The sequence below is a fragment of the Vipera ursinii genome, assembly GCF_947247035.1.
Source record: "Vipera ursinii genome assembly, chromosome: 6".
In the NCBI taxonomy this organism is placed as follows: Eukaryota; Metazoa; Chordata; class Lepidosauria; order Squamata; family Viperidae; genus Vipera; species Vipera ursinii.
The window spans coordinates 63,848,328-63,870,944 of NC_139515.1; the positions used below are offsets into that span (position 1 = coordinate 63,848,328).

The following is a 22,617-nucleotide window of genomic DNA, read 5'->3' on the forward strand; positions in this document are numbered from 1 at the left end:
CCGGTTCCGAGTGGCTCTTTCACTGTTTCAGGTTGCCGATCCCTGGTCTAACTAGATACCTTCTCCCTGAGATCTGGCAGGTTTACCCTTTTAACCTTCTGCAAAGCCAGGCAGCTAGATTTTTCCCTCAGGCACTGGGATAGAGTAAGGTTGGAGTCCAAGGATTGTATGGGATAGTGGATCAGAAGCTCAGTGCTCTTGGTTTTATCTTTTTCTTGTTTTTGGTTTTATTAGTGCTGTGAGCTACCCAGAGTTGTGTTTTACAAGAAGGATACATGTCTTTTTAAAAAAGGGTCTCTCTGAAAAATCCTTTCAAATATTTGAAAACTGTTGCCATAACCAATCCCAGGAGATAAAAAGAAACATGCTGGAATAAAGCAGAAAGCCACTTGCTGTCAAAAATTATGTCTGTGTAGTCACTGAGTTGAGTTCTCCTGAAAACTATGCAAGTGAAACATTCCTTGCCAGAAAGATATATTTGTATGAAATTTGATATTCAAAACACTATTCTTAAATAATCATTCTTGTATTATGACAGTAAATGGACAACCAAAGCTCCAGCACTTTTGATAGGCAAACTTCAGCTTCTGAACATCTCTCTCAGAGGGGCACTCTGTTTACTTGAGTCCCCATAGCAACTCTAGCTCACAGAGGGGAATATGTTTCTTAGCAACCATCCTTGGAAATTACACATAGTTCCATTTCTTTGTCTCCCTAGACTTGGCAAGGACCTGCTTGATTCATGAGAACTCCATTGGCACCTTAGTTGAGACCATGGCAGCAGAGGTGAGATACGTGTTTGTGAGGAGGGCTTAACTTGGTGCATCTGAGAGAAAAAAGTAACCCTTCCCAGCCAGGCAGTTACACACAAAGAAAGGTGCTGATGCTCTATGACCTACACAAAGCCTCTTGGTTTTTAGGCCCAGGTCACAACAGTGAGCCTTGCTGTGCTCTTGCTGCCAGTCCAGGCCACATGTGGCAGGCATGTGGGGCTCTCCTTGGCCACCTCTGGCAACTGATTTGGAGCCACATCTGGTTGGCAACTCTGGGACATGCCTGGCATGTATATAGCTCATTTATAATCATAACTGTGCTTTTCCCAGCCAGAGGTTTTGTAAACCTGGCCAGGCATCTGTATGAGCCTAAAAAGACCAGTGGCTTGTTTCAGGGTCAGAAGGGGCTTGAAGAAATTAATCCCTTACTTGAGTACCAGCAGACACCAGAGATGGCTAGCCCCTTCCTCCATTATGGACATGACCCTGAGGAGATTAGCCCTGTGTTTCAGGGTCAGAAGGGGCTTGAAGAAATTAATTCCTTACTTGAGTACCAGCAGACACCAGAGATGGCTAGCTCCTTCCTCCATTATGGACATGACCCTGAGGAGATTAGCCCTGTGCTCCGATACCTTCAACATCCTGAAGAATTTACTGTCCTGTACCAAAAACCACCAAAGTCTGAGGCAGAGATTGATACTGTAAGCCAGCAGTCAGAGGAAATCAATCCTGTACTCCAGTATCTACAACAGCTGGAGGAAATTGGCAGCAACTTGCTTCAAGGGGACAGCTGCCTCATATCTTCCTGCCCAAGAATTTTCAACAAAGTGGAGACTGTGACTCAGGTGAAATACATGGGGACTGGCCAAGTCTATCTTTGCAACTTTTTCAGGATCTTCAGGGAGAAGCAAAGATAATATTGTACCTATAGTGGTGATTTAGAGACAAGGAAATAAGGGAAGGTAATAAAGATCTATATTAAGCAAAGATCCATGAGTTAAATCTTAAAAGGCCTTAGTTTTATCTTGCCAATATATCTAAGCAAATGGAATTGAAATGATAACAGATAATTTTGTTGGTCCTGAAAATCCTTAACACTGTGTATGATGCAGTACTTAAGCTCATGTTTATTATATTGCATTAGTTCAGTAAACATTGCCTAATGTAAATATACATTGTGTATATGTGTATCCATACACACACATTAATGTAACACCTATATTAAGTTGTGCAAGGGTAATATTCCTGTCTGTATTATAAAATGGTCAGGACAGGACATGCAAAGCTAATTTGCTGATTTTACTGTCATAATTATGACAGTTATAACTAAGAGGCTAGGAATTGTGGTAAGTCGTCTACTGCATAGCCAACTAAAGTATTTCTTTTAAAAAAAGAATTTATATGCCACTTCAATTACCAATAGAATTATAGAAATCATTCATATTAAGTTGGAATTGCTGTATATTTGATCTTATTAAATCTTGCCTGCCTGATCTTCTCAACTTTATAATTTTTGTTCATATTCCCCTATAAGTGGAACTCTAAATATTTGGCAGATCTATCCTTTTTAATATGGTTAAAAAGGTTTTTTTTTAATCTATTCTGGTTTTCCATCATTCTACTTCTGTTTCCATTCCTAAATTAAAATCCTTCCTTCCAAAGTAGATTTTTATCAAGCAGTTGTCCCTCTTTATTCATAGAGTCTTATCTCTGGTACAAATGAAAATATTGTCTATTGTCTTTTCTTACTTCCTTTTAAATCTGTTGGAAGGAAAAGTCTTCATCATGGTTCAGTCCAAGCTGGGGATAAACAACATGGTGACTGCTTTAGAAAGAAGGGTGCAGTTTATTGAAGAAGAGAGCCAGACAGAAAGATGGCTCTGGAAAAAGAGAGAGAGAGCACATGTAGGAAGTGGGTTTTTATACCCTCTGGGGCTTTTGTTTGGAGTTGTTTCCTGTTCCTGTTTGAGGCTTTGTATTTCTTGTGTCATGTATTCTGACCTGAGTCTGGGTGTGCCCTTTGGCATCTGTGGGTTAATCCTATTATGTCCTGTCTTAGAGTTTGGGTGGGGTATGTAGATTTTAGGTGTCTTTGTCTTCTTAATTTTCTAGCTGGGGGCATCCAACGTTCCTGGATAGTTTACATCTGCATTTGTAGAGATCTGGTTTTTGCTTCAGGGAGGGAGACTTGGGGCTATTAAGAAAACTGGTCATGCTTTTCTGCCTTTTTAAGATTCTTTGAGGAAATATATTTTTCTGCCCTTTTAATATTTACTTCTCTGGGGGGCTGACTTCCCACAAATCTAAATTGCTTTTTGTATCATGCTTAGATTATTTTTGCTATTTAGTGTAGGTAGGATCTTATTTAACTTTATACAATACAATTTTATGTGATATACAACTCTATCCTTTTTGAGATCACCAAATTGATTTGAGAGGGTTTGGTATAACTTTGTAGAAATAAAGTTAATTCTTGTTTACCTTTTCAAAAATCTTATAAGCAAGCTCAAGTTTGAAGAAGGAACAAATAAATACCATAGACTTGATGTATTTGGGAAGAACTGGTTAGGCTGAAGAATAAGGATGTCTACTTTTGAAACCATGATCAATGGTTGTAGGAGATGAAAGGTCAACCCATTGGCCTCTTGCCTGTGAAATGTGCAAGTTTTGATTCTTTTCCCTCCACTTTTTTCACATTTACAGTTCAAGATATGTTAGCATCTATACACCAATTATACCCTATTATACATCATTCTGAGAAGCTGTGCTGATAAAGTTCTATTCCGGTGTGTATTGGGGAAGAAACAGGCTGAAGCTGAACAACCCAAGCAAGATAAAATTACAGTTGCTACTAAGTGCAGTGGTCCTTTTGCCAATTGGTATTAAATGCCATAAACATGTGTTTCAGATTCAGCTCTGGTTTCCAGTATATTTCAGGCTGCAGTTTAAATTGTTGTGTTTGACTTATAAAACCCTATATAATTTACTGCCAAAGTACTTTAGGCCATATGTCTTTTAACCAGTACTTATATGTAGTTAATTGAAGGAAAAAAAGTTAGTAACTCTCCATTACCCAAAAATTAATTGCAGTGAGGCTTAGAGGAGATTCCTCTTCACTGTAGTCTTCATTGTGGTTTTGTGGAATGGATTTCCATGAGATATGTGGCTAGGCCTGATCCTGTTGATTTTCTAGAAGCTAATCAAAAGCTTCCATGTTAAAAGGGTTAAATAATTGGGGATATATTTGTCACCCTCAAATGTAAAGCTATATAAAAATAATTATGAAAAGTTATGGGGAAAAGTTCAAAAAGAATTGGATAGCTGGAAAAAACTACAATTATCTTTATTGGGAAGAATTGCAGCAGTGAAAATGAATGTTTTGCCGAAATTTTTATTTTTATTTCAAATGATACCTATTCTTAAAAAGGATTCAAACTTGGAGGAATGGCAAAAGGGTATTAATAAATTTGTCTGGGCAGGGAAAAGGCCACGAGTTAAATTTAAGATTATGGAGGATACACGTGAGAGAGGTGGTCTTAAAATGCCTAATCTTAAACTATACTATGAAGCTGCTGCTTTGTCAGCAATAAGTGATTGGATTGATTTAACACAAGGGAGATTATTAAATCTTGAAGGCCATGATTTGTTATTTGGTTGACATGCATATTTATTGTATGATAAGAAGGTGGATAATGTGTTCAAGGTACATATTTTAAGACATGCTCTGTTGCGAGTTTGGAAAAAGTATAGACATAAGTTAAATTATAAGATACCTACATGGGCAATACCGAAACACGCAATAGAAAATATAAGTGTTGGGTTTAAACATGATGTGACTACATATAAGGAAATTTTAAGTTTGGAAAGGAATGTATGGCATTTGAAGCCGTATAATATTTTAAGAGAAGAAAAGATTGTACAAACTTGGTTTCAGTATGGGCAATTACAGGCCAGGTGGAAAGAAGACCAGAAAATTGGTTTTTCAATGACGGATGAAAATCTGGTAAAGCAAATTAGAGATCAAGGTCAAGCACATATTAAAAGGATATATCTTGCATTGATAGAAATTGATTCAGAGACAACTTGTTAAAGACTGTATGATAAAGTGGGCTCAGAATTTTCAAGAAGTCATTACAATGGATACTTGGGAAAAGATTTGGGTGAGAAATGTAAAATTTACGCAAGCTCAAAACTTAAGAGAGAACTTATATAAAATGTTTTATAGGTGGCACTTAGATCCTAAAAAATTAGCAAGTATGTATCCGAACTGTCAGCCTAAATGTTGGAGGTGTGGTGGTGAAGATGCAATGTATTTTCATATATGGTGGACCTGTAAAAAGGTTAAAGTTTTTTGCATTAAAATCTGGTGGAATATGCAAAAGATATTTAAGAAAAGGATAAAGTTTTGTCCGCAATTGTTTTTACTGGGCATTATTACTGATACTACTGTTGTGGACACTAAGCTGATGTTGAATTTAATTATGGCGGCAAGACTTTTAGTAGGGCAATATTGGAAGAAGGAAGAACTGCCGACTATAGAAGAATGGACTTCAAAAGTTTCCAACCTGGCGGAAATGGCAAAGATCTCAGCGTACTTGAAAGACCATTCGCAACAGAGATATATTGTGGAGTGGAAAAAATGGATTGATTATATCCAGAATAAATATGGGACTAAAAAGTTTCACCTAGCATTTGAATAAGTATTGATGTGATATTTACATTGCTTGTAGTTATTTTATAAGAGTTAAAGTGCGATAGATTTAATAGTTTATTGTTGTTTGCATAAGGTAGATTATGATTGTTTGTATTTTTATACCCTGTATTTAGCTCTGGGAAGTTGGGGAGGGGGGAGGGGGAAGGGAGGGAGGTGTTGGGGAGGGTTGGGGAGAGGGGAGGGGGTTGGGAGGGGTTTTGTTTTGTTAAAAAAATGTATTGTAAAACTTTTCAATTGAAAAAAAAGCTTCCTGAAGGCTTTTTAGCTAACTAGAATAGTATTACTATTCTATCGTTTTCTTCTGTGAACACAGTGAGCACAGGCATCAGGCTTGCAAGATCTTTGCTTTTTATTAGGATTATTGAATCTACTAAGCTGAAACAAATTCAGAGCAAATATTTGGGGCTGGGGTGGCAGAATTGAAATCAATTTGCTCGTCTTTATGTATTCCATATACAATTTCAAACATACCGTATTTTCCGGCATATAAGATGACTGGGCGTATAAGACGACCCCCTACATTTCCTGTTAAATTATAGGGTTTGGGCTATACTCGCCGTATAAGACTACCCAACGCACACCAAATAAAAATTAAAAAACATCAGATTTGATTTTAATATGGTAATTTTAATTCAAATGCTTATGACATGTAGGTACTTAGTAGGAAAACTGTCACTTATAAACATAAGGCTGTTTTTCATCAAACATGTAAACATAAAACAGTGCAAGTGGATTAAACATAATAATAATAATAATAATAATAATAATAATAATAATAATAATAATAATAATAATAATAATAATAATAATAATAATAAGTTGGAAGGGACCTTGGAGGTCATCTAGTCCAACCCCCTGCTAAGGCAGGAAACCCTATACCATTTCAGACAAATGGCTGTCCAATCTCTTCTTAAAAACTTCCAGTGTTAGAGCATTCACCACTTCTGGAGACAGGTTGTTTCACTGGTTAATTGTTCTAACTGTCAGGAAGTTTCTCCTTAGTTCTAGGTTGCTTCTCTCCTTGACTAGTTTCCATCCATTGCTTCTTGTCCTGCTTTCAGGTGCCTTGGAGAATAGCTTGGCTCCCTCTTCTTTGTGGCAGCCCCTGAGATATTGGATCACTGCTATCATGTCACCCCTCACCCTTCTCTTCCTTAAACTACACATACCCAATTCCAGCAACCGTTTCCTATTTTCCTAATTCACTTTTTCACTTTTCCTAATTCACTCTAAAGCTTTCCCTGCGCAGAGCCTTAAGTAACACCAGCTGCCTGCAATTAGTGCAGGTTCGCATCCCACCAGGCTCAAGGTTGACTCAGCCTTCCATCCTTCCGAGGTAGGTAAAATGAGGACCCAGATTGTTGGGAGCAATAAGCTGACTTTGTAATAATGCTGCTTGTGGGGGGGGGGTGAAAGCTCTAATAAGCAGGCATATACATAGAATGAAGGCTATTGCTAAGCACATTGATTTGTGCTTTAAATTGTAAGCCGCCCTGAGTCTTTGGAGAAGGGCGGGATATAAATGGGATTAAAAAAAAAGACCAAATGGGAGATCCGCTCCAGGTTTTCCAGCCAGCCCGCTCAGTTCCTGAGTCAAAGAGCTAAGCAGCTGCTCTGGCTGCAGCATTCCCCACCTGCCTTTCAAGTTGGGATAGACTACAGCTGCTCTTCAACTTTAGAAGGAAAGACGCCCAGACCCCAGCCTGTAAAAAATCACAGACTGCAGCTTCTACTCCAATTGGTCCCGCTTTCCCTGCACAGACTAAATGGGAGATCCACTCCAGGTTTTCCAGCCAGCCCTGTCCCTAAAGTTTCAGCACCCGGCGTATAAGACGACCCCTGACTTTTGAGAAGATTTTCATGGGTTAAAAAGTCGTCTTATACGCCGGAAAATACGGTATATTTATTATAAGAAGTTACTGTTTATCCTGATCATATACTGATCCACTACCTTCTTTTTTGTTAGATATTGGTGATTTTTAAAGTTATGCTGCTTAAATTTGGTGGCAAATCACAAAACCATGGCAGTAGTTTGGTTAACTCATGTTTGCAAGAACTTTTGAAGATAAAAATAATATTTAGCCATATTGCTACTGAAGCAGAGGCTTGCAAATAACTGGGGCAACCAGTGTGATGGTATGTGGGAATGACCTTGGTAGGGGGAATTGCTTTCCTGCCAGGCGCGTTCTGGCCTCTCCCCTAGTGACTCTCAGCTCTGTTGGAGAAGCAGGATCCCATCCTCATCACCAGTATTGTGTACTGGGTTCTGTGCTTGATTGAAGAGATGAGGCGAGTGAGTTCAGTAAGAAACATTCTTTATTTGCTTGCAGGAAATGAACTGGGGAACAGGGCTGCGTATGCAGCTATTTATACCCTGGCCTCTAGGTGGTGGCCAATAGGTTTAAAGCAACCTATTGCCACCCTAGAAGCAGCCAATGGCGGCGCTGGAGACGGGTTGTCTGAGGAGCTGGGAGCCATTAGCCAGCTTCCCTGCTTAAGCAACCTTCCAGCAATCAAACCCACGTGATACACTTTAGTAAGACAAAGCCCAATACATTATACCGTCTATACTTGAGTATAAGCCGAATTTTTCAGCCCACTTTTTGGGCTGAAAAATTCCACTTCGGCTTATACTCCAGTCAACAAAAAAACTTACCAAGGACTTGTGCGCGGCCGAGGCTTTGGTGCTTCCGGGATCACGCGCACCTCTCCCAAGCCACCGCCGTCCGCAGACCTGACGAAGTTTGGGGAGGTGCGCGCGCAAACCTCCCCAAACGTCGGCAGGTCTCCAGACCTCCGCGCCCTGCCTGCCTGCTTCTTTCCGCAGCGGAAAGAAGCAGCCTGCCTGCTTCTTTCCGCTGCAGAACGAAGCAGCCTGCCTGCTTCTTTCCGCTGCGGAACGAAGCAGCCTGCCTGCTTCTTTCCGCAGCGGAAATAAGCAGGCAGGCAGGGCGCGGAGGTCCGGAGACCTGCTGACGTTTGGGGAGGTTTGGGGAGGTGCGCGCGCACATCCCCAAACCTCCCCAAACTTCGGCAGGTCTCCGGACGGCGACGGCTTGGGAGAGGTGCGTGCGATCCTGGAAGCACCAAAGCCTCGGCCGCGCGCAAGTCCTCGGTAAGCTCCGGGCGGTTACTTGCTTCGCGTCTCCTGAGGGAAGGGGGGGGCGACTGGAGCGGGCGTGTTTCCTCGCCTGCTGGGCGCCGCGATTTGCCCGGGGAACGTGCGGGCCCCGAATGGCAGCGTGGAGCGAGGAAGCGGACAGCCATTGCTTCCCCGAGAGCCGCGGCCACACAGGGTATTACTGTGTATTCAGGCTTGCAAAATGGCGGATCGAGCCTCTGTTGGCGGCAGAGGCTTGCAGAGCGCGGATCCAGCCTCCGCCGGCGGCGGAGGCTTGCAGAACGGCGGATCGGCTTATACTCGAGTCAACAACTTTTCCCAGGTTTTGGGGGTGAAATTGGGGGTCTCGGCTTATACTCGAGTCGGCTTATACTCAAGTATATATGGTAGTTAGATTTTTACAACCATGGATTTAAAATTTTTAAATTAATAGAATGATATAGATTTTATTTGGGAGTTGAGGCATGTTTCATTTCTGATGTTTCTTTGCCTTTTGTGATATAATTGTTGTTATTACTGTGCTGGAATCTTTTTGAATGGGTGACAGATATATATTATACCTATTTTAACATTTAGCCCTTCTTACCCTCCCCTGAAAAATAATAAGTTGAAAATGTTGGCAATGGCCATGCAGCAGCATAATTGGAGCAGTTTCCTCCCTTGTCCCCAGATTCTTGAGATAATTGTTCAGAAAAAAGAGGCAACTTCAGAAAACCTATCAGCCTTACTTTATGACAATGTTTTCTTCAGTTCAGCATCAGTAAGCATAACAGTTAGGGGATGCATTTTCAATAACTGCCCTTCTATCCCCTGTTTAACTGGTTTACCTTGGACATTAAAAAAGATTAAATGCTAGCGTGTTTTTTATTTAATCCTAAATACAGTGCATTCAGTGTATATAGTACATAGTAATACTTTTAAAAGTATATGAAAATACTGTATAATTTAATACCATACATACAGTTATAAAACGCAATAGTTGCCTCCAATAAATATGTTCAAATGTTTATGGAAAAATCAGGTAATATATTAAGAGTGAATGCAGATTTAATTAATTCTAAATATTATAAAATTTTGCTGTTTGGGCTTAAACAAGCCATACAAATTCTCAGATCCTTATTTGTGCTGGAACTTACAAGTATTTTACATGTAAATAATCAATACATTATTTCTTTGGGGGGGGCATAACAGGTGCCCATGGACACAGCCTTCCCAGTGCCTGCCACCACATATCATGTAAACAAAATGACATATCATCCAACAGGTAAGAAATATATAATTGATGGGAAGTTTCTATTTTCTCCACTGTTTAGTGAAGATTGATATAGATTCCTAGATTCTATGAGCTATTTGTTAACGTCTGATCAATCTTTTGTCAAACTAAGGAAAAGCAAAAGACATTACCGTTATCCCAACCACTACCTCCAGACATGCAAATAGAATAGAATAGACCTGGAAGGGACCTTGGAGGTCTTCTAGTCTAGCCCCCTGCTCAAGGGAAAGAACCTATACCTATACCATTTCAGACAAGTGATAGTCTCTTCTTAAAAGCCTCCAGTGATGGCGCACTCATGATTTCTGAAGGCAAGCTGTTCCACTGGTTAATTGTCCTCACTGTTAGGAACTTTCTCCTTAATTCCAGGTTGCTTCTCTCTTTGATCAGTTTCCAACCATTGTTTCTTGTCCTGTCCTCTGGTGCTTTGGAGAATAATTTGACCCCCTCTTTTTATTTATTTATTTATTTAATTAATTAATTTATATACCGCCCTTCTCTCAAGAGACTCAGGGTGGTTAACAGGGCAATACGTAAAAGACAGATACAAAAGTTAAAATTATTAAAACATGATTAAACAATGCCCATAGTACAAATTTAAAATTAAAGTCATAATAACAAACCCACCCCATCCCATCAGGCCAGGCCCGCTTCCTTAAAGAGATGGGTTTTAAGGTCGCGCCGGAAGGAGCGGAGGTCGGGCGCCATCCAGAGCTCTACCGGAAGATGGTTCCATAAGTCTGGTGCACCCACAGAGAACGCTCTCCCCCTGGGGGCCACCAGTCGGCATTCTTTGACCGGCGGCACCCTGAGGAGGCCCTCTCTGTGGGAGCGTACTGGGCGGAGGGAGGTTGACGCCGGCTGCAGGTGCTCCCCAAGGTATTCTGGACCCATGCCATGGAGGGCTTTGTAGGTCATTACCAACACCTTGAACCTCACCCGGAAGACAACTGGCAACCAATGCAGCTCGCGGAGCAAAGGTGTAACACGGGAGTATCGGGAGACCCCTGACACAACTCTCGCGGCTGCATTCTGTGCCAGCTGGAGCCTCCGAGTGGTCTTCAAGGGTAGCCCCATGTAGAGAGCGTTGCAGTAATCAAGACGAGAGGTCACGAGCGCATGAGTGACCGTGCGCAAGGCATCCCGGTCTAGATAGGGCCGCAACTGGCGCACCAGGCGAACCTGGGCGAACGCCCCCCTAGTTACAGCTACAATATGATCTTCTAAAGAGAGCTGCGAATCTAGGAGGACTCCCAAGTTGCGAGCCCTATCTACAGGAGGTAATGACTCACCCCCCATAATGAGGGGTTGGATATCCTGAATATCCCGGGATGCCGGTACGCACAGCCACTCCGTCTTGTCGGGGTTGAGACGAAGCCTGTTCCTCCCCATCCAGACCCGGACCGCCTCCAGGCACCGGGACATCACGTCGAGGGCATCACTGGGGTGGTTTGGGGTCGAAATGAAAAGTTGGGTATCATCAGCATACTGATGATACCCAACTCCAAAACCACGAATGATCTCACCCAGCGGTTTCATGTAGATGTTGAACAGAAGGGGCGAGAGGACCGACCCCTGAGGGACTCCACAAGCGAGAGGCCTCGCGGTCGACCTCTGCCCCCCCGTCAACACCAACTGCGAACGTCCCAGGAGATAGGAGGAGAACCACTGAAGAACCGTGCCTCCCACTCCCAATCCCCTGAGACGCCGCAGCAAGATACCATGGTCGATGGTATCGAAAGCCGCTGAGAGGTCTAATAGGACTAGAACAGAGGAGTATCCTCTGTCCCGAGCCCTCCAGAGATCATTTTGTGGCAGCCCCTCAAATACTAGAATACTCCTATCATGTCACCCCTATTTCTTCTTCTGTTTAGACTAGCCAAACCCAAATCCTGCAGCCATTCTTCATATGTTTTAGTATCCAGGCCTTTAATCATCTTACTTGCTCTTCTCTGTACTTTTTCCAAAGTCTCAACATCATTTTTGTAGTATGGTGACCAAAATTGGTTTCAGTATTCCAGATCTGGTCTTACTAGGGTTTTATAAAGCGGTACTAATATTTCACGTGATCTTGATACTATGCCTCTGGTTATACAACCCAGGATTGTATTAGCTTTTTTGGCTGCTGCTGCACACTGTTGGCTCATATTCAAGTGATCATCCACTAGGACTCCAAGGTCCCTCTCACAGTTACTGTTTTTGAGCCAAGTCTCACCTACTCTGTACTTATACTTTTGATTTTTCCTGCCTAAATGTAAAACTTAGCTCTTCTCCATATTAAACTTTGTTTTGTTGGATAGGACCCATTGTTCAAGTTTGTTAAGCTTGTCTTCTGGGATATTGGATATTCCTGCCAGTTTAGTGTCATCTGCAAATTTGATGAGTTCCCCTTCTATTCCCTCATCTAAATCATTTATGAAGATATTGAAAGTATTGGGCCTAAGACGGAGCCTTGTGGTACCCACTGCTTACTTCTCTCCATGTGGATGTAGTACTATTAAGGACTACTCGCTGAGTGTGGTTTGTCAGCCAGCCACAAATCTATCTGGTGGTGATGTTGTCTATTCCACATATTTCTGGATTGTAATTTTCGGAATTTCTTGCCTAGCCAGACAGCAGTTCTAAAAGTTAAGTTCCCATAACTCTGGAGGATGGCTGAATTCAAATTATTAGTTCAAACCTGATAATTGTCCCTGCAAATCCATACTTCTACCAAGACTAGATGGTGATGTGTAGAGAGACTCAAGGACCCTTAAAGACTTGGGTCCAATTTAAACTGTGACATATTTGTAAGCTTGCAACTTATAGGCTTGATCTTGCATCTTATAATTTGACCTTGCAGTACAACCTGAGTGTGTTGCTGTGCAGTGCTATCTACTGATAATTCCATTCATGTGACGATACTAATCTCCATGTTGCAGGCTTGGAATTGTTGTTTTTCCCCTTGATGGTGCAACAACCTCCATAAATGTTTGTGCAGTAGAATCTGCAATGCACCTTCAATGTCCAGTTGTCTGACAAATCTTTTTATTAAAGAACAGGGGAAATGGCTATGGGAGTTGGGGGTCTGGTCCACTTCACTGCCAAAGAGATCCATGTTGTGCAGAAGTAGTAGTCCCACAAGAAACTAGGAAAAGCAATTAAAATTAAATGTGGAACATTTCATTTAAGATGAATTCAAGTGCTAATATGAAGGAGGAAGAAACCTTTATTGAACTTTTCAAGACCATGCATGATTTTACCATTCCTCCATCATTTCTTGCCTCGTTTATCTTTTTTTCAAGCCAGGAAGTCTAAATATTTTACTTTTTCTTCACGTAATTATTTCACTCCCTCATTTCAGCCGATTGTTTATTTTTTGTTTGGTCAGTTTTGTTTTAGGTTTTTTTTTGTGTGTGTGTGTGTACCTTTCAAAGTTCTATAATACATTTAACAATAAATGTATTGTTTTTATATTTAACAATATTTAACAATTTATATATTAAATTATATATTAAATTAAATATTAATGTTTAATATTTAACAATAAATATTATTCAAGTCTGATGTTACCATAAATTTATATAATAACATTATACCATATTGGTGGCTTTACTATCTGTTATTATCCAAGCAATTCCAATAAAGGGGTACCATGGGAGAAAAAAATACATCTTTTTTTTTGCATTGTTTTGCAGAAACTTTTGCATAATTCATAAAAAGTGTATTATGCAATTCTCCAAAATATATCTCTGGAAAATCCTTGATGGTTGAACATCATACACCAAGATGGAATTATTGAAATGATTTTTTTTGTTTATTACTCTATATGTCACTTAGCAGATGTGCTATTGAACACCTTTTTGGAAGAAAAAGAGAAAAAAATAAAGTTTCTTCAGCCTGGTATACTTCTCCTATGTTATAGATTGCAAGTTTAATACTCTTCAGTTACTATACAATAGATGTAATCACTTAGAAAGGAGTCCAATTGGGGAAGGTTAGAATATAAAGTGATGGGAGAGAATATTGGAAAATTGATTGGAGGAATAGAAGTAAATACCAGAGAAGAGGTCATGACTAGCAGGCTGGTACCTATCATCTGGAGATAGAGGACTTGTAATATATAAATACCTCCAATATTTTATCCTCTGTCTTCCAGAAACGCCTGGCTACAAAAACAAGGAGCAGGTTACAAATAACAAGGCTGGGGTGCCATCCACCAAAACACTACCCTCAAGGACCTCCAGTGCATGCTCTTGGGACATCTCCAAGAATCTGGAAGGGGATAAAACAAGAGATGAATTCCTCTGCCAAACACCTCCTTCCACACAGCTCTTTCCAGCAAAAAGCCACAATAAGCAGAACCACAATTCCAAAACTACTCCTGTCCAATATATTCACCATGAATCACCTAAAATATGTGTTGGAAGAAGGAATAGCTTAGAGAGCAAAATTTCTCTTGAAAATCACCAGAAGGGAAGGGCTGCAAGTTCCCAAGAGCGTGCCAAGTCTATCCAAGAAAAAACTGAATCCAACAATTTTAATTCAGATGAATCAACAGGCAAGTTCCATCATTCTGTACGGACTGAGTTGCCCAGTTCCCCCACAAAAAATATAAAGAGCAGCTGTGAAGATACCGAAGAAGTCAAGTCTGTTTCGCATGCCAAAGGCTCCTTGGCTTCAGGTATACAAAATGTTAAAGCAGAAGGCAAGCCCCTTCAGGAAAAGAGAAGCAGTTTGATGCCTGCCAATATCAAAGCCAAATATGGCACCACAGTAGTGGAAAAGCTGATATCAGAGGAACAGGTAAACAAAATAATTTCAGATGGGGGCATGATGATTAATAGCACTCATAGATGGCACTCTTAGATGTTTTGAACTTCAGCTCGCATAAACTTCACCTCGCATAAACTTCAGGTCTCAAAGAGACCAAATCTTGCCTCATCTTAAGAACAAATAACTCTACTATCATCCAGGTTTTCATGGCTCACGGCTGCCATCAGATGCAGAGAATACAGGCAGTCCTCGACTTCGAAACACAATTGAGCCCAGAATTTACATTGCTAAATGAGAAACCGATTAAGTGACTTTTGCCCCATTTTATGACTTTTCTTGCCACATTTGTTAAGGGAATCATTGCAGTTGTTAAGTTAATAACATGGTGTTTATGTGAATCTGGTTTCCCCATTGACTTTGCTTGTCAGCAGGTCGCCAAAGAGCATCACATGACCCCAGGCCATTGCAACTGTCATAAATGTGAATCAGTTGTCAAGCATCCAAATGGAAATCATGGGACCATGGGGACGGGACAATTGTCATGAGTGTGAAAAATGGCCATAAGTCATTTTTTTCAGTGCCATTGTAACTTAACAGTCACTAAATAAGCTACTGTAAGTCGAGGATTACCTGTATAGTGCAGATAATGGAGTATTATGTATCTATACCCAGCTGTTGGCAAAGGTGAGAAAAAAGGAGAAAATGGTGAAAGGAGAGGTAAAAGTCAGAATTAGCTATTATCTGTGATAAGCAGACATAAAGAAAGAAAGTTAAGAAAGTTAAACGTGATACATTCTTGCAACTGAACATGGTTAGCATATATGTAAAATATGTTAATCGGACAGTTAACTGTGGAACATCCCATTTCTTTCTGGATCCACGCGTGCTGTGCGGGTGGGGGTGGCATGGTTTCCGGTCTTGTGCATTCTAAAAATAAATACTCTAAACTGGAAGGGATTTGGAGCACAAGTCAGCCTCTTCCACCACCACCTGGCTTGTTTCATCCAGAAAGCAGTTCAAAACCTTCCAAATAATTTCCAGTTTGGAGGATTTACTTTTGGAAACTCCCAGACTGGCCCAAAGAATTGCACAATTCAAAAAAGTCTTGATATACTCCTGAAGCTTTACAAGTTCAACAGTCACTCACCTGAAATTAGGAAAAGGCTAAGAGCTATTTGTTATGTTAGACCAGAAAGTATTTGCAGAAAAAGCAATATAGGATAGCCAAATGTTCCTGTATTTTACACGTTATATTTCTTTGCAAGGCTAACTTTGAGATTTAATTTCATTACATTCTATTTATAAGAATATCACTGTAGTTCATATATTAGATAAAACATATGCTTTAACTTGTTAAACTACAGCTTGGAAATTTGTTTTTAGAAACTCATTCTCCAGTTAGGGCAGACTTCCAGGTGCCTTCCAAATATGTTGACCAATACTGTCCATCAACTCCAACCAGCATAAATATTGTTATCAAGCAGTGAAAGATGGCTCTAGGCTTTTTTATTTTTATTTTCACATGGAAAATTATGGTTACTTCAGTGATGCTTATCTGAAGAATACCTCTTGAATTTATAGGGCTGTCTTCAGAGGAGACAGATATTATATTGTAAGGAATTTATGTAACTACAGTATAAAGGTAAAGGTAAAGGTTCCCCTGCACATGCGTGCTAGTCGTTTCTGACTCTAGGGGCCGGTGCTCGTCTCCGTTTCAAAGCCGAAGAGCCAGCGTTTGTCCGAGGACGTTTCCGTAGTCATGTGGCCGGCATGACTAGACGCCAAAGGCGCACGGAACGCTGTTACCTTCCCACCGTAGTGGTCCCTATTTTTCTACTTGCATTTTTACGTGCTTTCAAACTGCTAGGTTGGCAGAAGCTGGGACGAGTAACAGGCGCTCACTCTGCTACGCGGCACTTGGGATTCGACCCGCCAAACTGCCGACCTTCTGATCGACAAGCTCAGCTTCCTAACCCACTGAGCCACCGCGTCCCTTATGTAACTATAGTATAATGCTAAACATTAGCTGAATAATTAAGCAGGGAGCTGGAAAGCAGGACCTCATTTACATCATGAGCAATATAGTTTAAAGAAATGTATGTTTGTATAAGGAAGGTTTAAAGAAATGCTTGGTTATATAACTGAAAAGACACAAGGCCAATGTCACATATATTTACAGTACTGCTTTATATGTATTAAGTCTATACCACCAAATTTTACAATTCACAGTCCTTTACAACAATAAAAGCACAAAAGTACGTAATAAAATAAAATAAATAAATTTAACAATCAAGGCAAAACAGTTTAATAAAAACATCCATTTCAGATCATAGTAATCATAGGATCCCACCAATATGAAGTGGCATGTGCTCTTAAAAGCTTTCCAGAATTGTTCAAATTGCTTTAAGAGCTCAGTTTTAATAGTTTTATGGAACAATGTCCAATTTTTCAGGAGCCTAGTTTCCATGTAGTGAGTATTCTATAGGGGGAAAAAAGGTCATAATAGAGAAGTACCGGCCCAAGGCATCCAGGAATCTAAATTTTCACACTGAAGATAAGATCCCCAGCTGGCTCTGGAAAAGATGGTCCTTTAAGATAAAAAGCAATACTGTACCTTGTACTCTAAAATCTATTGATAGTAAAAAAAAAAAGTGATCACAATATGGTGTAAAAGGGCTGAAACATTTCTCAACAACCAACATGTAGACGTTTTGCACTAATGAGCAGTCTTCCAAGTATTCCATTTATATCAAAGTGACAAACATATAGCTCTGATTTATCATTTAAGTTCAATTTTATTTTAATGGAAAAAATCCATAAAGATTTGGCTGTAGTCCAGTTAGTATTTGGTGTTTGTTTTGGTGTTGTTGTTTTTTTGACATAAATACAAAACAAGAAAAGCCTACTTTTGGCCAAATTTGATGAGTTTAACCATCTGGGAAGTGGAAATTGTCATTAGTCCTGTAGGTATGCTGAAACATGTTAGATGATAGCAAGCACCTTGGGATGCAAAGTGGAGATTAAATGCATCATATCTTATATATATTTATATATTTTCCAGGCACGGCGTGCTCTTTGTGAAGCTGGACTGATCCAAGGACAGAAAAGACTCAGTGACTGGCCATTCAAATCTCTTGAGAATCCTATGACAGCTTCACCCTATGCTGATTATTATGAACTGGGTTACAATCTGAGATCCAACATTTTCCAAGGTGGGCTAAACAGATCTTCATGCTTCCCATTTTGATCTTACATGTAGTCCTTGACTTATGTCCACAATTGGAACCAGAATTTCCATTGTAAGTCATTTCAGTCAGAATACCTCTTGAATTTATAGGGCTGTCTTCAGAGGAGACAGATATTATATTGTAAGGAATTTATGTAACTACAGTATAAAGGTAAAGGTAAAGGTTCCCCCGCACATGCGTGCTAGTCGTTTCCGACTCTAGGGGCCGGTGCTCATCTCCGTTTCAAAGCCGAAGAGCCAGCGCTTGTCCGAGGACGTCTCCGTGGTCATGTGGCCAGCATGACTAGACGCCAAAGGCGCATGGAACGCTGTTACCTTCCCACCGTAGTGGTCCCTAACCCACTGCGTCCTAACCCACTGAGCCACCACGTCCCTAAATTTCGATACAGTATGACTAACCTTTTCCTGTTTGTCCTCAATCTCTCTTCATTCCAGTGATTTAGAGCAAAGATTATTATAGCAGAAGTGAACAATGTCCAAATATTCTTTCTGTAGGAGGACCATTAGAAACAAAAAGCTTGATGAAAGATTCTTATACCCCTGATGTAATAAAGAGGGCAGTACGGGATCCCAAACGCTGGCATGGAAGGAAGACTGATGATCTAGGTAAGGAAATCTAGAAACTGCAAAGGAAAACTAGAAGGAGACATGCTTAGCTTTTCTTCCTCTCAATGTTATGAGTAGATTATGCATAGATCTTCAGTATTATTATAATCTAAATATTCAGATTTCGTCCATTTCCTAGTTTACAAACTTCAAACTATATGCTTAGGAACAGATTTAAAATAGCTTATGTGAATTACTGTACAGTATTCCCTTTCAATGATCCTTACATAATTTCACTACAATGTCTACAAGAAGCAGTTTTGCTGTTACTTTGGTGGCTCTCTTCCTGCTTCTCCAAAAAGTTAAGGATGTAGAGCTGAATAAAAATGCAGTCCAGTCTAGCAATGATTCTGAATCAGCATAGGATTTTTTTATTTTTTATTTAGCTTAAAAAGGTATGTAGAAAATTCTTGAATTTGTAGCTTGTCCAATAACATTTTATTATAATTTTGATGATGATTGTTGCTGTTGTTGTTATTTTGTATCTCTTTAGGGAGATGGTTCCAGAAAAATGCCCTAAATCTTAACCTGCAGAAAGCTTTGGAGCAAAAATATGGGGAAAAGAACAAAGGCAGCAAATCCTAAAAAGGCATAAAAGAGGCATACGAGCCCTTGGTGAAAGTTATCTGCCTCTCCCTCGCAGTGAAATAAATCTCATTGCAATCTCTGTCCTTCTAAGTACTTATCTATACTGACAAAACTACAAGTAGGTTCAGGTGAATACGGAAAGCCTGTTTGCCTGCTACTGACACTTTATAGACACTTGATTATACAAACCAGCATATAAAGTTTTAAAAGTACATAATCACATAACTAAAGGTAAAGGTAAAGGTTCCCCCGCACATGCGTGCTAGTCGTTTCCGACTCTAGGGGCCGGTGCTCATCTCCGTTTCATAGCCGAAGAGCCAGCGTTTGTCCGAGGACGTCTCCGTGGTCATGTGGCCAGCATGACTAGACGCCAAAGGCGCACGGAACGCTGTTACCTTCCCACCGTAGTGGTCCCTATTTTTCTACTTGCATTTTTACGTGCTTTCGAACTGCTAGGTTGGCAGAAGCTGGGACGAGTAACAGGCGCTCACTCTGTTACGCGGCACTCGGGATTCGACCCGCCAAACTGCCGACCTTCTGATCGACAAGCTCAACGTCCTAACCCACTGAGCCACCGCGTCCCTTTAATCACATAACTATTTGCTACCAAATGTATTGTTCATGGATCCAGTTCAAAAGTCAGTAACTCTTAATTAGTCATGTAACATATGAAAGTTTTGCAGAAGAAGTAGACTTCTTTTTGTTGTTGTTGTTAGCTGCGAAGTCGTGTCCGACCCATCGCGACCCCATGGACAACGTTCCTCCAGGCCTTCCTGTCCTCTACCATCTTTTGGAGTCCATTTAAGCTCACGCCTACTGCTTCAGTGACTCCATCCAGCCACCTCATTCTCTGTCGTCCCCTTCTTCTATTGCCCTCAATCTTTCCCAGCATTAGGCTCTTCTCCAGTGAGTCCTTCCTTCTCATTAGGTGGCCAAAGTATTTGAGTTTCAACTTCAGGATCTGGCCTTCTAAAGAGCAGTCAGGGTTGATCTCCTCTAGGACTGACCGGTTTGATCACCTTGCAGTCCAAGGGACTCGCAGGAGTCTTCTCCAGCACCATAGTTCAAAGGCCTCAATTCTTTGGCGCTCAGCCTTTTTTATAGTCCAGCTTTCACTGCCATACATTGCAACTGGGAAGACCATAGCCTTGACTATACGCACTTTTGTTGACAGGGTGATGTCTCTGCTTTTTAGTGTGCTGTCTAGATTTGCCATGGCTTTCCTCCCCAGGAGCAAGCGTCTTTTAATTTCTTGACTACAGTCCCCATCTGCAGTGATCTTGGAGCCCAGGAAAATAAAATCTGTTACTACCTCCATTTCTTCCCCATCTATTTGCCAGGAATTGAGAGAGCCGGATGCCACAATCTTGGTTTTCTTAATGTTAAGTTTCTTTTTAATTGCACATAAAAAATCATTAAAATTCTGGGGTGGTTGATACCTTCCTAAATATTCAGTCCAACTGCAGGCTGCTGATATCTGCAAAGGGAAGTCCAACCTTTACTGGTAGATGTGGACTTAGTATGAAAACAATGCAATAATACCCAAAATATTGCCTCGGCAATGAGGAAGTTTTCCATAGTGAAGCATGTTTTTGCAGGGTAAACTTTCCATTAACATTTGTCTTCTAATGAGAATTTTATGGTTGAAAAGAGGCCATTATGAAAGAAATCCAGTGACTGTTATATACCAAAAGCAAAGTCATATTACCATAGTTTGCTTCTCTCTCTGACATATATTTGATATCAGTTTGTTTTCTTCTGATTATATAAAAAATAATCCTTCCACAGCATAAAAGAGAGCAAGATTATGTATTCAAGGACTTGAGAGTTTTTATTGAGGAACATGTTTCACATGTCTTGGCAGACCTGGGAAATGACCTGTAACTTACTGTCAGCAAATTTTGTCTCCAAAGGGTATTTGGTGACTTTTGGAAAGCATTCTGGAGGCTGGTGGCCCACAGGTGCTTCTTGACCTTTACAGTCTTCTTTCTTCTTGGAGCCCGGAAAAAAGCAGTATTCACCCTCTTGATATAAGAAAACTGGGCTTCTGCCACCAACATTGAATATAAGAATGTCCTGCTTAGATTCCTCCATGGTAAAAGCTAATCCATCCTTTGGTACAGAACCTGAGGTAGCAGAAAAACTCATAAGATAGTCACTAGATTCTTCCTGGGATATTGCTGAGAGATCCATAACTGGGGGGGTTGGTTTTGATGTCTTTTGACATAACTCATTTGAGAGATTTTCATTAGTTTTGGGCACGTGTGCAGTAACTGTTGCTGTGTTAGCACAAGGAAGCATTCTTTCCCCTGAGACCAACACAGGTAATGGCAATAAACATCCCTTTTCTTTGCTCATTGAGAGATCTACTGTAGCAATGTAATCTAGTGGAAAATTTTGACAGTGGCTATTTGAGATGGAAAGACATCCTGCAGTTTTCTCTTTCTTCAACTGTCCACTTGATGCTTCTTGTCCTGTAGGGAACAGCAACTTCTCTTCTACCTGCTGATGTACATTAGAGTCAGACAATAAGGTATTTTTCCCTCCTGGCTGTTGCTGAAGAGACGAAGAAGGCTGTAATCCTATACATCGCAAAGACACTGGTGTTTCCTTCAGTTCTGAAGGAGTAACTTTCAAATCCTGCTGAACAGTATGTGCGAAAGGTTCTGCAGAGGAATATATGTATGGGCCGTTAAAATCAAACATTTCTGTATTGGGATTAGTACAAATCTGGACTGCACTGGCTTTATTGAGAAGGTCTGTCTTTTTCGTATTCTGAGACCAAAGCAATTGTGGTGTTTTCTTGAACCCATCTTCAATAGCTGCTGGGCTGCCAATCAGTAATTCCCTGCAACAGGGAAGAAAGTAACCAAACAACAATTATCATTTATATATAAAGTCTCAAACAGAACGCATCAGGGCTTAGATGAGAGAGAAATGGCAAGTGGGGCAATAAAAAAAATGTCTTTAAGAGGGAGAACTAAATGTTACTTTGTACAGGTAGTCCTCGACTTACACCAGTTCATTTAGTAACCGTTCGAAGTTACAACAGCACTGAAAAAAGTGACTTACGACCATTTTTCACACTTATGACCATTGCAGCATCCCCATGGTCGTGTGATCAAAATTCAGATGTTTGGCAACCGAGTCATTTAGCATAGTTGCAGTGTCCTGGGGTCATGTGATCTCCTTTTGCGATCTTCTGACGAGCAAAGTCAATGAGGGAGTCAGATTCATTAACAATAGTATTACTAACTTAACAACTGCAGTGGTTCACTTAACAAGTGTGGCAAGAAAGATCGTAAAATGAGGCAAAACTCACTTAACAAACATCTCACTTAGCAACCAAAATTTTGGACTCAATTGTGGTCGTAAGTCGAGGACTACCTGTATTTAAAACTACACCAAAGTCTTCCAGTTTCCTGGAAGTTTATTTTTTCTTTGCAGAATATGCTTTTGTATTTCTACCTCATTCACAGGATGCTTTAGAGCAGTATTTTTCAAATTTAAAGTGTGCGAAGCCATGCCCATGCAGACTGA

The 22,617-nt window shown here is 40.5% G+C and overlaps 2 protein-coding genes across 2 annotated transcripts in view; one reads left to right on the top strand and one right to left on the bottom strand.

The window, feature by feature from the left end:
• SSTR3 (somatostatin receptor 3) overlaps positions 1-22,617 on the top strand; it is a 364,665-nt gene that overhangs the window by 187,076 nt on the left and 154,972 nt on the right. The gene's annotated exons all lie outside the window — the stretch shown is intronic.
• Positions 20,240-22,617, bottom strand: part of CSF2RB (colony stimulating factor 2 receptor subunit beta) — a 34,836-nt gene continuing 32,458 nt past the window's right edge. Inside the window, exon 14 of the mRNA XM_083365375.1 lies at positions 20,240-21,925. Within this exon, the coding sequence (XP_083221501.1) occupies positions 20,926-21,925 (1,000 nt within the window). The 3' untranslated portion in view covers positions 20,240-20,925. The remainder of the gene's footprint in view (positions 21,926-22,617) is intronic.